At 41.0% G+C, this 19,759-nt stretch overlaps 1 protein-coding gene across 1 annotated transcript in view; it reads right to left on the bottom strand.

The window, feature by feature from the left end:
* LOC143281687 (uncharacterized) overlaps nucleotides 1-19,290 on the bottom strand; it is a 53,396-nt gene extending 34,106 nt beyond the window's left edge. Inside the window, exon 1 of the mRNA XM_076586939.1 lies at nucleotides 19,226-19,290. Coding sequence (XP_076443054.1) covers nucleotides 19,226-19,241 — 16 coding nt within the window. The 5' untranslated portion in view covers nucleotides 19,242-19,290. The remainder of the gene's footprint in view (nucleotides 1-19,225) is intronic.
* Nucleotides 19,291-19,759: the final 469 nt, after the last annotated feature.

Below are 19,759 nucleotides of genomic sequence, written 5' to 3'. Positions count from 1 at the left end.
GTCTTTTGCAGTAGAGTGTTTTCAACGGTGGTCCTGAAGGATTTTAACTTTTAAATGAGACTGAAATAAGATAAATCATTTTAACTTTCTTCACATCTTTTTAAATCAAAGCCAACTGATGAGTAAAACCTTTTAACAAGAGAGGCAAGGCCTTCAAGACTCACTTGTGATACACTTAAAAAAAAAATTTTTTTAAATCTAATCGTTAAAACGTGTTCTGTATTTATTATTATAAAGCTTCGCATTTAAAAAAAAGAAAAGAAAAAAGAAAAAAAGTCCTAACCAGATTCGAACCCCATGTGTTCGGTTGAGAAGAAACTGCCTTATCCATTACACTATCGTGGCTCCTTTACCGACGTTCTAAAATTGAACATTTGAACATATTTTAAAGGGCGATAAATCAATTGCGGTATTCACAGTGAGAACGCTATTTAAATCATATTATTCTGGTGTATCTTGGGCATTCAAAAAATCTTTAAGGGCAATAAAAAATTCTTTTTAATGGCTATCGCCGCAATCACACTGCAACATTTAGCCGTTTTCACTAGATCTAGATAGATGTACAAGTTTGGTTACACCCGCCGGGAATGTAGTACGACACGGTCGATTCAATTTCTCTTTTATGTTCATTCTAGTTTTATAGTTTTAAAGTTGATATGAAAATTTAGTATTTTGTTAAACTAATAACATGCAGAGCCAAGTACAAGTACTTCTGAACGTTGTAAGACTAAAGTGAAAAGGACTTCATTTTGAGAAAAGTCAAGACTGGAAATTTTTTCGTGTCATCGTGATCAGTTCAAGGGTATTAACTCGCATGGTTTACAATTTTTAACTGTGAATTCCGACTGATTCTGTGGATATTTTTATGGCAGTTTGGGACATAATTCAGTAAGTAATGAGGCGTTCACAAATCGTTCTTTGAATAAATATTTAACGGTCTCCTTCTCCAACTTTCCATCACATGTTATCATGTATTGTCCATTGAATATTGGATTGAACGGGCAGGTCAACAACTTGAAACTTCTTCTGCTTTCGTGGGCTGCAACTCCCACGTACACTCGCATGTACATGAGTGGACTTTTACGTGCATGCCCGTTTTTACCCCGCCATGTAGGCAGCCATGCTCCGTTTTCGGGGGTAACTTGAAACAAAATGGCGTCGTTCGCGTTCGCGAAGAATATGAGCACGCGCTTTGAATGTGTATAAATATGTGTACGCAATTGATTTTTGCCCATTACCTTCAGGGCTCAGCCAACAGATCTGTAAAGTCCACTCGTCGTATTGATTTTAGTATTTTCCGAAAAAGACCACTTGGGAGAATGAACATAGTGAAAGCCCTGTACACAGAGTAAAACATACAAGCTTTTTATGTATTGAGTATAATTTCAAAATGTAATGTTTAAGATGAGAAAGATCAGTTTAAAGCAAATTAAGTCCCCTAGCATTAATTACAGAGTAATTTCCCTTATTTACTATCTGCACCAAAATGTTTGCAAAATAAAACTTCCATGCTTAGCAAAAGAAGTTCCTGTTTGAACAAAAAATGATAATGACTCCTCTTGTTGTTGTGTCAGAATATCAGATCAAAGTGCCAAGTTTAGAGAATACAAAAAATATAAATATAACAGTAAATGCAGTTTGCATATAATTAGGCTTCATTTTTTATTTTTTTGTGCCCATCCCAGAGGTGCAATATTGTTTTAAACAAGATGACTGGAAAGAACTGAATTTTTCCTATTTTTATGCTTAATTTGGTGTCAACTGACAAAGCATTTGCAGAGAAAATGTCAATGTTAAAGTTTACCATGGACACACAGACAACCGAACACCGGGTTAAAACAGACTCACTTTGTCTACACAAGTGAGTCAAAAATGCTTTTTTACTCAGTTCCATGTAGAGGGCAGTCTATTTTCTCACAGCTGTGGGAATGGCTTCATACTTCATATATATTTTACAGCCTTGTTACCCTTTCAGTTGACTCCATGCTTTATTTTCTTCATCACTTCCATTGTCTGCATTTTGCAAGTAATTCAGTCTGTTTTCTGATGCTTGAATAATTCCAGTAGTGTAAAGAAGTTTAATCTTGTGACTTTTTAATGAGTTTAAACAGATTGCTTGCCAGTCTGAAACTGTGTATCTTTACATGTGATATTTAATTTCATACAAGGCATAAACTGGCAATGCATTTTTTTTTTTAAACTATTAGCTTTTTAATTCTGTCTACACAATCTTTCAGCAGTGAATTGTTAAGTCTCAGTGAGGTTTATCTTTATTAAATTGTTCTTTTCTCAAAGCTAGTAAAACTATACAATCAGATCTTTAGCCCATGTTAATTGAACCTTTTGTCAAACAGTGCCTGTGAAATAAAGTAATCTAGTTTGACCATGTTTAACTGAATCAAATTTGAGCCATCTATATGCATGTATGTATGAATGTATATCCCTGTGGTGTATGTACATCAACTAAGTCATTTGCATTGTATCAAATATTTTCTTGCTCGTTCTTGGCAGATTAACAAGACTAAAATAATTTCTCACATCCAGTTTCATGTCAAGCAGACAGTTCCAAACTCCAGCAGCTATAATCAGATTACCAGTTTCATTAACTTTCTGTAATACTCTTTCAAAGAACAGTGGGCAGTTACCACTGCTTGGACCATATACATAGAGCCTAATACGTTTATGCAAAAATTCAATATCCATTACAATAGAGCTTCCACCAGGGTCTCTACATAATGTATGAAGTTTGTTAAAAATTACTAAATAAAATAGTGACATTCTTGTTCGTATCAGAACCTGCCAGCCAGAGGTTATACAGCCAAACAGCTCTGATAAAATTCAACAGATTCCTTTAGATGCGTTTCTTACAATAAGTATATTTCAAAATGTTGGTCACAAAGGAAACTGAACAGATATATCCTTTTGCGAATGTCATTGAATCCATCACAATTAAATGTACATATTTGAAAAGTATCCCTTTTCATACTGAGAGTTTCTCAGATCATTTTGTAAATTTGGCAAGGCAACAAGTTTTGTACATATGCATGTTGCACCAGGTTATTACAAAGATCATGCTTTGAAGAAGCCTGTCTTATTTCAAAGAAAAATATCTTTGTATTAAATCAGCCAGTGATGCCTACATTTAGCAGAAGCGACACTTAAACCTATAATCATACAGGATAGCAGAGATAAAACAAGTTTCAGTTTCTCAAGGAGGCGTCACTGCATTTGACAAATACATATACCATACACCACATCTGTCAGATGACTGACCAGCAGCATAACCCAACGAGCTCAGTCAGGCCTTGAATGCATGCATATATATATTTGTGGAGAAGATTTCTACAGAATCTTGCCAGAAGGACAACACTGGCATTGCCATGGGTTCTTTTTCAGTGCACAAACTGCGTGCTGCACATGGGACCTGATCGTCTTATCTGAATGACTAGAAGCTCTGTTTAATTAGAGTCTATGAAATAGCCCGGTGTTCAGTTGTCTGAGTGTGTGTGTGTGTGTGTGTGTGTGGGGTGAGTGAACGAATGATTATCTGATCAAATGATTTTGCAATGAATATATATAGATACTGATACATGTACAGATAGATAAGTTCACTCTCTTAGCAGCCAACCACAGAAGACTTAAGTGTGCACATGCATGTGCGTGCACACACATACGCTCATTTATTCTGAAATATGAAAAACCCATATCTGATGAAAGCAAACCTTTTGCAAAGAAAAACCTATAATTTTTTTTTAATTTTTTTATTTAAACACAACAAAACTGAATGAAATTTTTAAAAATAACACCACACACACGCACAGTATGAAATCTTTGCAGTCAGGAGGCTAAGTTCAGAAAAGTGAAACCATCTAAACGCTATGTGTTAGAAGCAATCATCCACCTGGGATGGAATGTCTACATGTAATGTATTCCACATTGTAGTCAAAAGTAATGATTGGTGAAACATTGCACCCTTTTCACCAATTTTACTGAAAATGTGCTAATATTCATAAGCGATGCACAAAAAAACTCCTTGTTAATGACAAACTAAATGCTTGTATGTACATGTGTTTGTATTGATAATTCAATTATAAGGAAAATATACACAATTGAGAATACTTTGAGTGAAACAGGTTTCATGCCAGACAGTTTGTAGCTCTCAGACGAGATGCACCCAATTAGCCATCAATAGTTATTCAGATCAGGACTGCCACTTCCAAAGTTGTTCGTTCATCCCCTGAGATAATACGAACTCCAAGCCAGAACCAGTTTTTGTGCAAGCAGAAAGAGCTGGTACATGCCCAAATGAGCAGAAGATCAAGGAGAAATCCACACAGGATTATTTGGCCAAGCTACATGACCTAAACAGGATGTTCCAAATCCTCCAATGACAAAAGTTGATCCAGTGCCAGTCCTGATTGCCACAACTCATACTTCTCTGCCACATGGATTGTGATGCAATAATGTGAGGCAGTGACAAAGACGCTAGATGTGAAGTTCACCATACAACTGACCGGCACCTTAAATTAAAAGCAAACAGGGCACAGCAGGAAAAATGGGACAGCTGCAAGGATCTTGTCATTGTGCTGGGATGGTTCCACACACAAAATTCCAAAGTGATGGGAGAGAACATGAATTCATCAGGCCTTTTAAGCGTCTGGTTGAAAGTGGTGTCCTTGGTGAGACAGCAGGAAATGTCATGAATGAAAATAGATGGAATCCTGCAATCTACACACAAATGCAAGACACAGCGAGAAGAGTCGCATATGGTTTCTCAAACAAGAATGATCAGATCAAATCATCTCTTGAAGATCTTGTCACAAGGCTTACGTCAGTGAAGATGTCAATGTTTGAGGAATTTGAAGCATCTTGTTCAGAGAATGTATAGGCCGTGGATTCTGGTGACAATACATGAATCCTTTCTCAATTCTCTTGCGATTCACCAATGCTCTTCAAGACAGATTGGGAACTTTTCCTCTCATCCTTTGCGGGGATGTTGCCTTGGTTTAGAGAACTCAATTACTTCCACTACACCTGACATGAGCTGTTTTCTTGGCGGACATGAAGATACTCCTAGTGACAGATGCATCAAGCCTTTGTGGTGCAAGGAGATTGTCATAATCAAGTACCAGCTGACCATGCTGTTGATCACCTTAACATGACAGGACTTGTTACTGGTGGCCTTTTGGGAATGACTATGGGTGACACTGCTGGAGAAGGGTAGTGTGGTACCTTCAAGAAGAGGTGCAGCCAGGAAGGGACATCCAAAAACTGCTGGCAACAAGAAAAACATGAATCTCCACACAAGGACTGTGGAGTGAAGAGGATGAAAACAGACAAAAATGATCCCCTAAAACCTTTTCAATTTATTCCAGGCCTTCAATTCCTTCAACTGCACAATGTAAATTATCTCACTCACAATGACTGATGTCACCAGCGATCTGGCAAGTGACCTCGTGACATGAGAACCATCGGCTTCCATGAAGCATTAAACAAGAAATCAAAATCAAATCATGGTGCTCAGCACCTCGCCAACTAGTTAGGCCATCTCAAGGTTACTGCCACGTTCAGAGACTATTTCCAATTCTATTGGTTAAGATATATAAACTTTTTATTAAGCCTAGGTCAGAGAACTGCAACATTCCACCTCATATTCAGCTACCTTATAGGTACAGCTCAATTACCTTATTGCATAAGCTTGTGCACCCAGGTACCTAAAAACCTATTTTTCTCACACCGTGTGTGGACCTCACTGCTGACCGAGGTATTAATAGGAGACTGGCTGTACAGTCTCCCCAGTGTCCACCCTAGATTTGGAGTACCATCCTGCCCTCCTTTGAATCCTCAGTAAATTGTGGACACATTTCCAGTATCTATCTTAGTTTAGCCTACTCCTAACAATCTAGCCTTGAAGCATGTTTAACAGTTCATGGTGGGGTAAAAACTGTCATACACGTATAAAAGTCCACCCGTGTACATACAAGTGAATGTGCGAGTTGCAGCCCATGAACAAAGAAAAAGAAGTACCTCTGTCAATGCCCATCAAAGGGGATGTCAATTTTGATCAGACAGGGAAGAGAAACAAATTTCCGAAAACAAAATAAAACAAAATCCCTCACAATTGTATCAACTGTTCACAGTTGAATAAACACATTACAGCTTGTTACCTGCAAAAAGGTTCTGATAATCAACCAGTCGAGTTCAGTTGTTAACATGCAAAAATCTGTTAAGAAAAGCATTGTAGAGTCAGTGAAGGACAGACTAGATCATGTGACCTGCCACTGTAAACACTCGTTCAATGTTTCAGACACTTTGCTTAACTGAATTAGCACTTAACATGTAATTATAGGTCACAGTAAAACCAGATGACCTTGAGAGGTAAACCTGTAACTTAGAACGTTTTGAAGACAATTATAAAATTTGTATCCAGAGACACTTGAATGAAAATGTAAGGTGTTGCACACATGTACTGCAATGCTATCTGAACATTCTGAGGCACAGAGACCTATAAGCACTAAATCTCGCTAAATTTAGTCATGAAATTAGGTTACTGTACAAGCACTGAGTACACTGTGTGCTGTTCTTTTGTGTTTATCACACTACTTTTGACCACTCACACATACTGTGCTGTGTAATCTATATTCATAGAGTGCTGGTTGCTTTTTGTTTCCATAACCCATGAAATGCTAACATGGCTTATAGAATGGGTAAAAGGTGGAGATCTTTTCAACCTCACAGGTCAACATATGTGCAGACCTGCTAGTGCCCGAAGCCCCTTACTGTGTATACACATGCAGATCAAATACCCACGCCAAAGATCCTGTAATCCATGTCAACATTTGATGGGTTATGGAAACATACCCAGCATGTACAACGAGTATGGCTGCTTCATGGCATGGTAAATAAACAAAACGGGGTCGGAGTCGCCCAGGCCACGCAAACATAAGGCGTCGGCACTTCCCCCTGTTCCTGGTATGTCTAAATGTTCTCATTTTTCATCGTCTGTCTGTCCGTCCTGTTGCAGCCACACCAGAGGACACTTCCCTGGAGCAGCACCCTGCCGACCACGCACCCCCTCCAGCAGCACAGCAGCAACGTTTGACCTGGGTCTGGAGGTCCCCTGACTGCTTCCAGTTGGTCGACTTCCGCACCAAGAGCTTCTTTCAGAGACTGTGGGGAGGTCAGGGGTGACTGCCTTGAATGACTGGCAAAGCCTGGAAGCACAGATGGGTGATGGTCAGCTTGTGGTGGTTGTGGTTTATGCTGACAGCTGTCAGCTCCCAGGACGTGGCTGCACAGTGCAGGACCTGCCATCTCTTCACATGGCAGGTAATAGACAGGGCCTGGTGGTCAAGCAGACTGCTGGGGATGAAGTTCGCATCCTGTGCAGGGGTAGGGAATACAGCAGGCCTGGCTTCAGAGTCACTGGCTGGTGAGGGGCAAGAGGGAAGATCGCTTTACTGTCAGGCAGGTGGCTGGCTGTGATGACGGCTGTAGTGCAACAAATCCAAATTTATAGTTATCCATGCATTTGGAACACAGAATCTGGACTTAATTTGCATATCAATACATTTCAGTCCACGCATTAACACAGTTCAACAGCGACAATGTTGTATGGTGCATGATTCTTACCACTCAAGGCTAACAGTTTGATTTTACATTAATCTCTTTACACTGGAAACTGATATGAAGCATACATTTGCCATTTGCAACGGAACACAAGTGTCCATGCTGAAGTACCCATGGTACACATATCATTGCAATGTCAATCATTTAGTTTGAACAAACTGCATGATAAAACTAATTCTGTGCAGAATCACACATTCTAACAATACAGTTGCTGTTTTCTAGATAGCAAATAAAATCAAATTATGGTGCTCAGAGCCTCGCCGACCACTAAGGCCATCTCAAGGCTATCGCCACATTAATACCTACAAGTCAAGGGTAAAAAAAAAAATTACAATAAAAACTAGTCATCGCTTTAAGATTTCCACTCAAAAACCTTTCATAGTTTAAAACATTCAAATCTGATTAAATATGTTCACTTCTTTCAAGAAGTCCATCAGCATCCACGGAGGGACATCATGAAACAGTCTTCAGAGAAACTGCCGTGTAATGTCTGTTTATCATACAGATCCCAACAGTCAAGGAGCACGTGTTTCACGGTGAGAGGCTCATCACAGGGAATACATTGAGGGCCCTCCTCCCCTTCAACAAGTAAGAATGTGTGTATAAAATATAAATAAATAAATAAATAAAAAGTGCCCCGCACACAGTCTGCACAGCACAGATTCTTCTATTCTTCACCACCGATGGGGTCTCTTGAATCTGGACGGATTTGGAACAGCTTGTTATCCGTCTGGGTGTTCCACTCCTCTTGCCAAAGACCCTGGGAAAATCCACCATCCTGGCAGTCAAGAAAGCCACATTTCTGGGGGGTGTTTTTGATCAGAAGCTGAACTTCTCCAGCCATGAACAGTTGAAAACATCCTGCCAAAAAGTTCTGAACATCATCCGCATCGTGGCACACACGGACTGGGGCACTGATAAGAACATCCTTGCAACTCCACAGAGTCCTGGTCCGGTCCTAAATGAACAGGTGTGTAATATACGGCTCAGCCAAACCACCTTACCTGAAACTGCTGGATCCAATATACTACCAAGGGCTCCATCTCAGGTGCGTTCCGCACCAACCCTGTGCACAGCTTGTACGCAGAGGCGGAGGAACCGCCTCTCTCCAACCGCAGATTGAAGCTGACCCTGAATTACTTGAAACTGTTTTCCAAACCCCAACACCCTGCTTACCATAGTGTCTTCAACAAGCCCTTCAACAAGAAATTTGAAGACAACCCAAACTGCCAGAGGACAGTGGAGGACACTTCCCTGAAGCAGTACCCTGTCGGCCAAAACCCCCTCCAGTGGCACAGCAGCGATGTTCGACCAGGGTCCCGACATCCAGGTAACCACAGGAGGGTTCGGGAAGGAGGGGCAGTTTGAGCCCCTTCTGTTCCAGGATGCACCCTTCCTGAACCTCTCCAATGACTCAAGACACTGACACTCCCCCACACCACTCATGGGCATCTGACTAGACAAAGGATGTCGTCCCTTTTCAGACTGACACAGACGATGGCTACAACACAGTGCCCCAGAGGGTTGTCCTCGGCCAGATCAGAAGATGCACTGGCCTCCAGGTTGCACCACTGACGACATACTGAACCACAAACTGACAATAAGGTTCATGAGGAGGCACCTCGGCCGGACCTTATCCATCCAGAGGTGGAGGTACCCCAGGTTGATCAACCTCCTGCCGATGATGCCCAAAACGTGTACTGCACTACAAGCACCCACACAACACCAGAACCCAGCAAAAATAGTAACAGGCAGATACCAGCCTCCTCCCTGAACAACCTGGAAGATCTTCAGAAAGTAGTCAGCTACATAATCACACATCTTAGAATTCAAATCAAATTATGGGGCTTAAATCCTCGCCAACCACTAAGGCCATCTCAAGGCTATCAACCACTTCAAGAGTAAAAAAAAAAAAAAAAAAAAAAAAAAACAGTCGCTGTTTAAACCTTTTCACTCAAAAGTTTGTTTTTGTTTTTGTTTTTTTAAACTTCCAGAGTTGAGTTTAAAGGCTAATTTACACTAGGCATCTCAACTCCCAGCAACTAGTTGTGCTAGCGTTGCCGAGCTAGATGAGGAAGGATATTGTGAGTTGGTGGCAGTTGTCGACCCTTTATTTTTAGATCAAGCCTATCTGGTTTTCCCGATCAAGATGCGCTTCAAGTTGCCGTAGCTGAAATAGATATCACCTCCCACCCAATATCCTATGGAGTTGGCCGCCAACTTCGACGTTGGTGCCAGTTGACATGCGCGTTTACACAAGATGCGCTTAGTTGAGGCAACCTTTTTCTCCACCGCGTGGCATTGCTCGACTCGCAAGCCAAGCCTCGCTCGCACGCATGCAGTGTGTGTTTTTTGGACGCGATAACTACGATTTAAGTTGATTTACGTTGACAGAGGTTGTGGCAACTAGTTGGTGTGGGTTACTGCATCTTGTCTCAACTTGTACAGTTGGTGTGCACACAGTATATAAACCAGACCATCACACGATATCTTTGCGCGCATTTCATTCAGATCTTTGGCTGCGACTAGGGTTTTTCACTGTCGACCCTGCAACAACAAGATGTCGAGTCCTGATTCCGCAGTTGTTCCTGATGATGTGCCGTCGACTCCTGGAGATGCTGCAGAGCACACCCCGGGGATCGAGTCCACCCCCACCCAGACTGACAAGAAGGGCAAGTCCCTCAAGCAGCATAGGCTCACCGAGAATCAAAAGGAGCAGGTCTTGGATTTTCTGAAGAGAAATCCCTTTCTTTTCGACAAGAGGCAAGATGGACTGAATAGCTACCCCGAGAGCTTTATTTATACTATCTTGGAAGTTGAGCCAAGACCCACACCAACTACATGTCAACTTTCCAAGTTGAGCACAAGTTAACGCAACAGTTGTTGGCAGTTGGTGGTAGTTGCCAGTAAAAATGCTGTATAAAAGCGCCCAGCGCTTGCTGCGCGTGTGACGTGGCGGGGAGGCGGGGCTTATTTAAAAAAACAAACAACTGCATTCGCGAGGGAGTTGAGGCAACCTGAATTCGGTAACTAGTTGACCAACGTTGAGCGGAGATATCGTTAGTTGACGCTCAACTTAGCTCAACTAGTTGAGCTAAGATACCGGCCTAGTGTAAATGTAGCCTAAAGCATTCAAATCTGATTAACTCATTCTGGACGAAAGGCCCCCGATCGGGGCCCTAATGTTTACAACCATTTCAGACAATGGGTCCCGATCTTAGTTTTGAATTTTTGGAGTTGCACCTAATTTCCATAATGACATGAACTAAGAATCTTAACTGACCTTTCCACTCTCCATTGCGACCAATAAATGCAGTGTGTTGCTGCTTGTGGCTGGAAATTTTCATGGCGACTGGTTCACGTGAACAGTGCCATGTCAACAATGGCGTCTGACCCAGTTTCCTTTCAGTCACAAGGCAGACAACAGAATTAGAGGCTGATAACTTTCTGAATTTAATCTGTTTCAAACTCTGTGCTTTCCTGGATTCGTTTACAAGCCATCAGTGTGTGCAAATTTCAAATAAAAGTTCTGGATATCACCTCACGGTGAAACCAATAGATATCCGATATATATTAAATGCTGTTCATTGTATTCATTATTGGTTTAAGTTACTACAGATGGAACTAGAGTATTAGTTACCTCGGAAAGCCGATAAAATGTTACAAGAATTAGATGTTAGGGGAAAGAAGAATTGGGTTTTTGATGTGTGTTGTTTGTTTCAATATGGGTTTGGTGAAGTATGGATAAACCTGGGTGTTGGTAGGGTCAATGCATTTATTACTGTCTTTCGCCAATGATTGCAGATGGCAAAAATGGCATGAACATATTCAGGATAGAGATAAGATTTAGTATATACAGAATTTATTAACACCCATGAAGCAAAACCTTACCTTTTGTCTACTATGGACAAACATTTGAAATTGATAACCAATGAATCCAGTGTGTGTTGCAGAGTTACTTTCACGTGACTGGTTCAAGTAAACAGTACGTGTCAATGGCGTCTTGACCCAGTTTCGTCTCAGTTACAAGGCGTCTAAGACAATTAGACAAAGGAACCCTATCAAGGCTAAGAATGTTCTGAATTTAATCTGTTTCAAACTGTGCTTTCCTGGATTCGTTTACAAGTCATCAGTGTGTGCAAATTTTAAACATAAAATACAGATACTTTCATCATCTCACTGTCTGTTAGCAGAAGAAGGGAGGAAGTTTTATATTTTGTCCAACTAACATCTTACTAATCAGTGTTTTTAAGTTTTCATTTCATGAACTCTAACATTTGTGTTTGGTGATTTTATTTCTTACCCATAAAAATGGGTTGTCTGTGGGGTAAGTCTGGGGAGATAACCAGCAGTACTAAGTATGTCAATTCAGTTCTTTCAAGAAGTCCATTAGAATCCACAAAAAGACATGAAACAAAGTTCAGAGAATCCACCGTGTAATGTCTTGTCCAACATTATGCAGATCCCAGCAGTCATTCACAGAGAGGCTTACAACATGGAATACATCAAGGGGCCTCCTCCCCCTTTAACAAGGACAGTATGCCCTGTGCTCTGTTTGTAGAGAGACTATGGTCAGTTTTGCATTTATATTTTAAGTTTTGGATCTGATTTGTTTTTCAAAAGATGAGATACTTTTTTCTCTCAAGAGGGGTAAATGTAATCAAATCATAACTATCTGGGTGATATTTAAGCCATTTGTTCAGTAATGTTCAGTGCGAATTGGTTTAAGGGAAGTAACTCAGTGTATTACTTCTAATTCCAATTATCTTTACTTGCTTCCAATCAAAATCTAAAATAAAGTGAAATCAGGTAAAATTGTTCAATGTGAACAATATTTTCAAAATGGTAAAGAACATATATTAATCTTAAAAATGTCCTTTAGGCACTTGAAATGTTTTCTGAGAAACTCTTAAAAATAATATTTTTGAGATAAATGCATTCCAGAACAATTTCAAACAATTTAGAAGCTGAACCACCATTTGCTGAAGTGAAGAGGCGTACTGTTTCTTTGTCTGCAGTTTGTCTACAATAACAGACCATTAGAGTTTAATCCAGGGTCACAAATGCCTGCGCTCTTTTTGTACACACAGCATTCCACATGTAACCTCAATGACTTTTTCTTCAGTCACTGTGCTTCAAGCAGAATTTTTATTTCTACTAGAAGATTTTCTGTATTTGGTCATTTTATCTTTTAAACATCCACTAGACACTTAAGCTGTTTTCTGGGGGTTGAAAATAGTGTTAAAAGAACCACAAAAAAGATAAAATTGAGAAAAAAATAATCAGAAAACTATTCCATGGTTTGGTCTTTTGGTTAGTTTATACTGGATTACAAGTTTGCCAGAAGCAGAGCAGAAATTCTGACCCGATTTCCATATTCAGCTGACTAACTATAAGCACTGACCACTCCATCACGGCATCACTGCACATCATGTTGAATAAAGGCATACACAATGACCACTTTACCAGAGAATCACTACACACTGTGGTCAGATCAATGACAAACAAGGACCACTTCAGAAGGGCATCACTGCCCATTATGGCTAGATGAATAAAGACAACCACCAGCAGGGCATCACTGTCCACTGTCAGTCTAATAAAGACATAACACAGAATGACCACTTCAGCAAAGCATCACTGCCCATCGTGGTCAGTTTAATAAACACAACACAGGATGACCACTTCAGCGAAGCATCACTGCCCATTGTGGTCAGTTTAATAAAGACATAACACAGGATGACCACTTCAGCAGAGTATCACTGCCATTTATGGTCACTTGAATAAAGACACCATGAACGACCACACCACTTACAAAGAATCTTTTCTGTGGTTAGTTTAAATGTTGGGATTAACACCCATGTGACAAGTACTGGATTACTTGGTTACCATTAGCAGATGAGAACCTCAGACCTGACTAGCTATGGACAGCTTATTAAATATATACACCAATAATGACCACTCCAGCATGGCATCACTGCTATTTGTGATAGAGTCTCCCGTCAGTCCGACGGATGAGTAGGCAGGCAGGCTTATCTGGCGGCGTGTGTCCTCATATGGGAGAAGAGGCCGATTCTGGATGCGCAGCACTTCCCACAGGTGTTGCAAGGGAAAACGTCTCCAGAAGTTGTGCCCCGCTTCCTTCACTCACGCTTCTCCTTAATGGCCAGCATTCTCTTGTTTTCAAACGTCCTTATGCCACTAGAGCACAGCATCCTCCAGCGACAGCGGTCAAGGGCATCAGTTTCCCAGGAAGCGATCCCTATGTCACAGGCTTTGAGGTTTGTCTTCAAGGTGTCCTTGAAGCGCTTGTAGGGTCTTCCAAGTTCACGGTGGCCTTCCTTCAGCTGGCCATACAAAAGCATCTTCGGGATCCTGCTGTCAGTCATGCAGACAACGTGTCCTGTCCAGCGTAGCTGGCATTGGATCAGCAGGCTTTTGATGCTGGGCAGGACACTCCTCTCTAGGACCTGGAGGTTGGAGACTGTCTTGCCACTTTATGCCAAGAATCTTTCGTAGGCATCTCTGGTGAAACTGCTCAAGTTGTTGAATGTGACGGCGATACGTCGTCCATGTTTCACAGCAGTACAACAACGTGGTCAGCACAACAGCTCTGTAGGTTTTCATCTTGGTGCTGAGCCTGATGCCTTTGTTGTTCCACAGCCTGTTGTTGAGTCTGCCAAAGGTGGAGCTGGCCTTGGCGATGCGCAGCGTCACTTCTGCATCAAGGGCTCCGTTGCTGCATAGGGTGCTGCCCAGGTAGCAAAACTTGACCGACTTGATCTGTGTCATTGAAGGGCTAGCTTGTCATTCCGACATTAGCCTGGTTGCCTGACCAGCACAGGTGACTTTTTTTTTTTTAGTGAGGAGTTGTGCAGTCCCTTCCCCACTTTTGCCTCCCAACGCTCAGTCCCACAGGTGCAGATACTGACACGTGTAGGACGGCCTCGGCAGGTGCAGGTTTTTTCTTCGGAGCTCTGTCTCCTAGGGGGACTTCCAGCCAAGGATAAGAGCTCTCCCTGCCCTTTGGTCATCCTCTTCCGTCTTCACAGCCGTTGGGAAAGGTTTCCTCTTCCGCCTGGTCCGTTGTTGGGAGACTTCACATGCAGCAGGTAGTACTGGGTTACATGGTACCAGTAGCAAGGGCTAAGCCCCTGACCTGACCCTGACTGCTATTTGTAGTCAGCTGAATAAAGACATACACAATGACCACTTCAACAGAGAATCACTGACCATTGTGACAAGATAAATACAAACACAAGGACCATTCAGCTGGGCATCACTGCCCATTGAGGACTTTTTGTCATAAATGTGTCTCAAACACCCTTTGCTCTTCTCAGTGTTATTAAAGATAAGCAATGACAAAAGTCCTCTGTGTACTTTGGAACAAAATGGAAATGAGATGGAATGTGTATACTTGAGTTGTATTCCTCTAACTTCAGCCAGAAATCACTGCCCAGTGTGGTTAAATCAATGACCACTTCAGCAGGGCATCAATGCCACTGTGGTCTGCTTAATAAAAGACAAACAAATGACCACTTCAGCAGGGCATCACTGCCCACTGTGGTCAACTGTATGAAGATATAACAGTTACCACTTCAGCAGGGAATCACTGCCCAATGTGGTCAGCTGGATGAAGAAAAACAGACTGCTTCAACAGAACTTACTGCAGTCACTGTATAAAGAAACGACCACTTCAGCTGTGTATCAATACAGATTATGTATAGTGGTCAGTTAACTCACTCAGTACGGCCAGTCCTCTCTTCTCCTCTACACAGACCCCTCGGATGTCCAGTGGGTGTCTGAATGACCCAGCCTTTAGCTTCCGTCGCCAGAATTGTGGTATTCTTTGTCAACAAACACCTCTTCAGTATAAGAGCCTTCCACTTGCAATATTTTGATGGTGGTAATTGGGATGAAACGCTGTTAACGTCGTCTCTTTCGCCGTTCGTATGGAGTGAGTTAATGTTGGGTTTACTCCCTACATGTGGCATACAGTACTAGGTTACATGGTTACCAGTAGCAGCTTATATGGTCAGCTATGTGTAAATAATGGCAAATCCATGGCATCACTGCCCATTGTGGACAGCTAAATTAAGACAAGGACCACTTCAGCAAGCATGGCTGGCCATTGTGGTCATTTGAATAAGGACACAAACAAAGACCACTTCAGCAAGCATGGCTGGCCATTGTGGTCATTTGAATAAAGACAAACAAGGACCACTTCAGAAGGGCATCACTGCTCATTGCAGTAGGATGAATAAAGATCAAAACAAGGGCCACTTCAGGAGAGTATCACTCCAGATTATCTGTGTATAGTTGTCAGTTAAACCTTGCCCTTCCCTCACCTTTGTTTTCTCTTTCCATTTATTCATTTATAATGTAACATATTTTAGCCTTTTATGTAATTCATTTAAGTCATTTAAATTTCGGTAAAAATATCCATGCCGGATCGACACTACCAAGTACTCGTGTAGATCCCGACATCCGTTAATTTCATTGGCTGTTTCGCTGACCTAACTGCCCTTGGGAGCTTGACCCCTCGCTGGAATTTTTTACCGATTTTTTGTCGCTCTGAAGACTTTACTGGGTATGAATAAATAAAATGTCAATGAAGCGTCTTGACCAAAATCTATCACAAACTGTTATAAAATCAAAGAAACGGCTGCTTTATTGTAAAGACATTTTATTTTTAGCATCCTAAATTATTGCACATATTTTACTGGTAATTTTTTTGGGTGCTACTTTTTACCCAAATTACCCCAAATGACACCAAATTACGCCAAATTACCCGAAATGACGCCAAAATCTTAGACAATTTGAATGAACGCATTTTCGTGTCTGTGTGTGATTTGGTGTTGAAAGTTTGAGTGCCGAGTGGGGTATGAGGGGGTGCTTTGGAGACAAAAGTGCGTTCCGGTGCAAGATAAGTACTAGTAATAACATCAAACATGATAATATAATATAATATAATAAGCTGTCCATGTTTACCACCTTTCAGTTAGCGCCACAATGTGTCTTTTTCAAAGAAGATTTCTAACTTTTGTTTCAAGCGAGTTCCGATTCCGGTTACTTTTGAAACTAAAACTTAAATTCTTAGAAAGTTATTGTCGCTCACTATTGAGTAGTGTTCACATGCCGGCATTCACGATCAAATGGGAGAGCTGAGTGAGAGCAATTCACTATCACTAATCACTTTTTTTTCACTATCACAAATTTTTCTGACCAACTTGCAGCACTTGAGGAGATGCAACAAAATGTTCCATTCGTTCAGCTTATGAGGCAACACAAGAAAGTGCCATGCATTATTCTTTACAATGCAGACCAAATTTAAGATTTAAAGAGATTTTGTTGTCCACCCCTGTCTGCGCATTCAACCGTACTCTGTATCGACAAAACCTTTAATCTCGGGGATGTACATGTCACAGCGACAGTATACAAATGCTTAGCAGTTAAAAGAAAGCGCACAAATGATTTCCCGTTATTCTGTGGTCCAATTTTCCTACACGGAAACAGCGATACAGAAACTTCACTTTATTTCTCCAACATCTGAGTGGGTGTCTGAGAAATTGCCCCCAAATCCCAGTGCTGGGGAGCGATGAAGAAAAAGCACTTCGGCAAGCAATGTCTTTAGCATTTCCTAACTCCAGACTTGTGTGCACACAGCACATGAAAAAAAACCTCATGAATGCTCTCTCTGATAAAGTTGGTTGGCCCCAAAAACAAAGAAAAGAGCTTGTAAATAAGATTTTTGGCAAAATGGGCATTTTAGAGAAAGCTAAAGATCATGCAATGGTGTCGGACCAAATGACATTTGGCAGAACAGTCAGGAAATGCAATGGTGCAAAGAATGCTTCAGCGTCTCTCAAGTTTACTAGCAGAAAACGCAAAAGCTTTGGACAGACCTGGTCTGCTCCACAGTCAATGTCGTTGGACAAACAACAATGCAGAAAGCATCAACCATGTGCTTAAGCAGGCAACAAACTGGAAGTCGCTCAAGCTTGTGGACCTTGTTTGCATGCTTCATGTTGTGAAAGACCAATACAGAGAGGTCAAAAGAGCAATTTGCGGGGTGGGTGAGTTTTTCTTGACTGACGAGTTCAGCAAATTTGCTGTTCCCCGAGACCATTGGTATGATCAAACAGACAAACAAAGAGAAAAACATTACCAGAAATTTCAAAATTCTGCAAAAGAGGTGATTGTGAGAAGCACAAGCATGACAAAAGTTGCCGTTGAGGCCAAGCATAAAGGGAAAAAGCCAGGTCAGCTGAAAAGGAAAGCCACTGCAAAAACATCCAGCACGCCAAAGAAGAGAAGAAAAACTGTACAATCACAAGAGTGAACAGACATCGAAGCTCCTGATGATAATCAGTTAGGGTGACTAGGCGTGAGAAACCCGTGCTCCGCACTCAAATCAAAACCAAAGTATCAGATTAAAAGAAAAAAGGAAAAAGCTTGATTTTGTTCGCCAGTAACCTTTTCTGTTTTACATGTGGGAAACATGTACATTTTTTTTTATTTTTAAAGGGGCCTATGTGTTAACAGTTATTACGAGTTCATGTATTCATGTTTACAAATCGTAAAAAATGAATGAAAGCTTCAATTTTTATAATCATTACTGCCTAACATTTATTTCTTAACATGCAAAACATTTTTTTTTATTACATTTTTTATATGTTCCTTTTCCGTCCCATCAGTTACTCTAGAAAGACCACTCCAGTCAATTAATTTTTCACATTGTGCTAAAATCCCTTTATTCACATATCATTACACATTATCTGAAGGCACCAGAACCTTATTTTCTGTCTTGGGTCTTATATTTTCAGAAATTTATTTAATTGAAGTTACAATGTAAAAACAGACTGACTTTTTCTGTCCCATCAGTTACCAAATTTATAAAATATGTAATATGGACATATATGATGTTTGAAATCAAATGCATGTTTTTCTTGATAAATGTGCCATTGCTTGTTAGATTTGTGTGAAGAATGTTCAATAAAAGTTGATTCAAATTTACTCTGTGAGTGATTTTTTGTTGAAAAGTAGTGTCTGAATCATACTGAGACTGATGAGACTAATAATTGCAAATATTACGGGTTTCATGATTTTTTTTTCACAATGTGGCAAATACTTTGGGAAATCATTGTGGTAATTTGGCGTAAAGACCGGGTAATTTGGCGTCATTTGGGGTAATTTGGGTAAAGATCGGGTAATTTGGCGTAATTTGGGGTAATTTGGGTAAAGAGTAACACCGATTTTTTTGCATGTATGAAACTTACCATTAGATGTAACCCATTATAGGTGGATTTCAACTATTTGGGCACATCTATCAGTTTTATTCAACTTTTATGCGTATTCACTAATTCAGTCATAAAACTAACGTGTCACCAACTTGCTTTTCCGTTTATCGTCCCACAAATCATGAAAATGTAACCAAGAGATGCAATAATTTAGTATGGACGCATACTGACACCATTCCAAGCTCTGGATGTCAAAAGTTACAAATAGGACTGGTTTCCAGTTTGGGTAATTCGGGACAAGACAGGGACAGAGAGATGGGGTGGGGATTGTTGTTTTTTTACCTTAGATTTCCACTTACCTCTGAGAATCTCCATGCTTGAAGATTAGAAAGTACAAAGGATACACCATGCCTTTAGAAAGCACGCACCCACATCCGCACTCAACGGCAGCTCAAAGCGCACAGCACCGAGAGTTGGTAGAAGGCAGACGACAGGACGTTCCAAAATGACGTCACTGCAAAGTTCCCCACCCGCCTGTCAGGCCTGTCCCACTCCCATCCGGACAGGGGTGTCAGCATCATGAAGTGACCATGACAAACTTTCTGCACACACTGTGTATATACTTTTATTTTTTATTCTCTCTTCCAGTTAACATTTTTACAATCAACACAAAATTTCATGAAGCATAACCTGTCACCCCCCAGTCGAAGTAAACCAAGCCACGGATACGCTGTGTTCAGCTGACTCGACCTTCGACCCGTGTCACCAGAGAGGGGGAGGAGGTGGAGGTAGAGCACGTGATTCATGTGAAGCTGTCTACACACACACACACACATGCACAGGGCAGGGAGAGCACGTTATTCACGTGTTCAGTGCCATGTGCTGTGTCAGTT

The sequence above is a fragment of the Babylonia areolata genome, chromosome 4 (genome assembly GCF_041734735.1).
Source record: "Babylonia areolata isolate BAREFJ2019XMU chromosome 4, ASM4173473v1, whole genome shotgun sequence".
NCBI classification, from domain to species: domain Eukaryota; kingdom Metazoa; phylum Mollusca; class Gastropoda; order Neogastropoda; family Buccinidae; genus Babylonia; species Babylonia areolata.
Note: the sequence above shows the minus strand (reverse complement) of the source record. Positions and strands in the feature narration are given on the sequence as shown.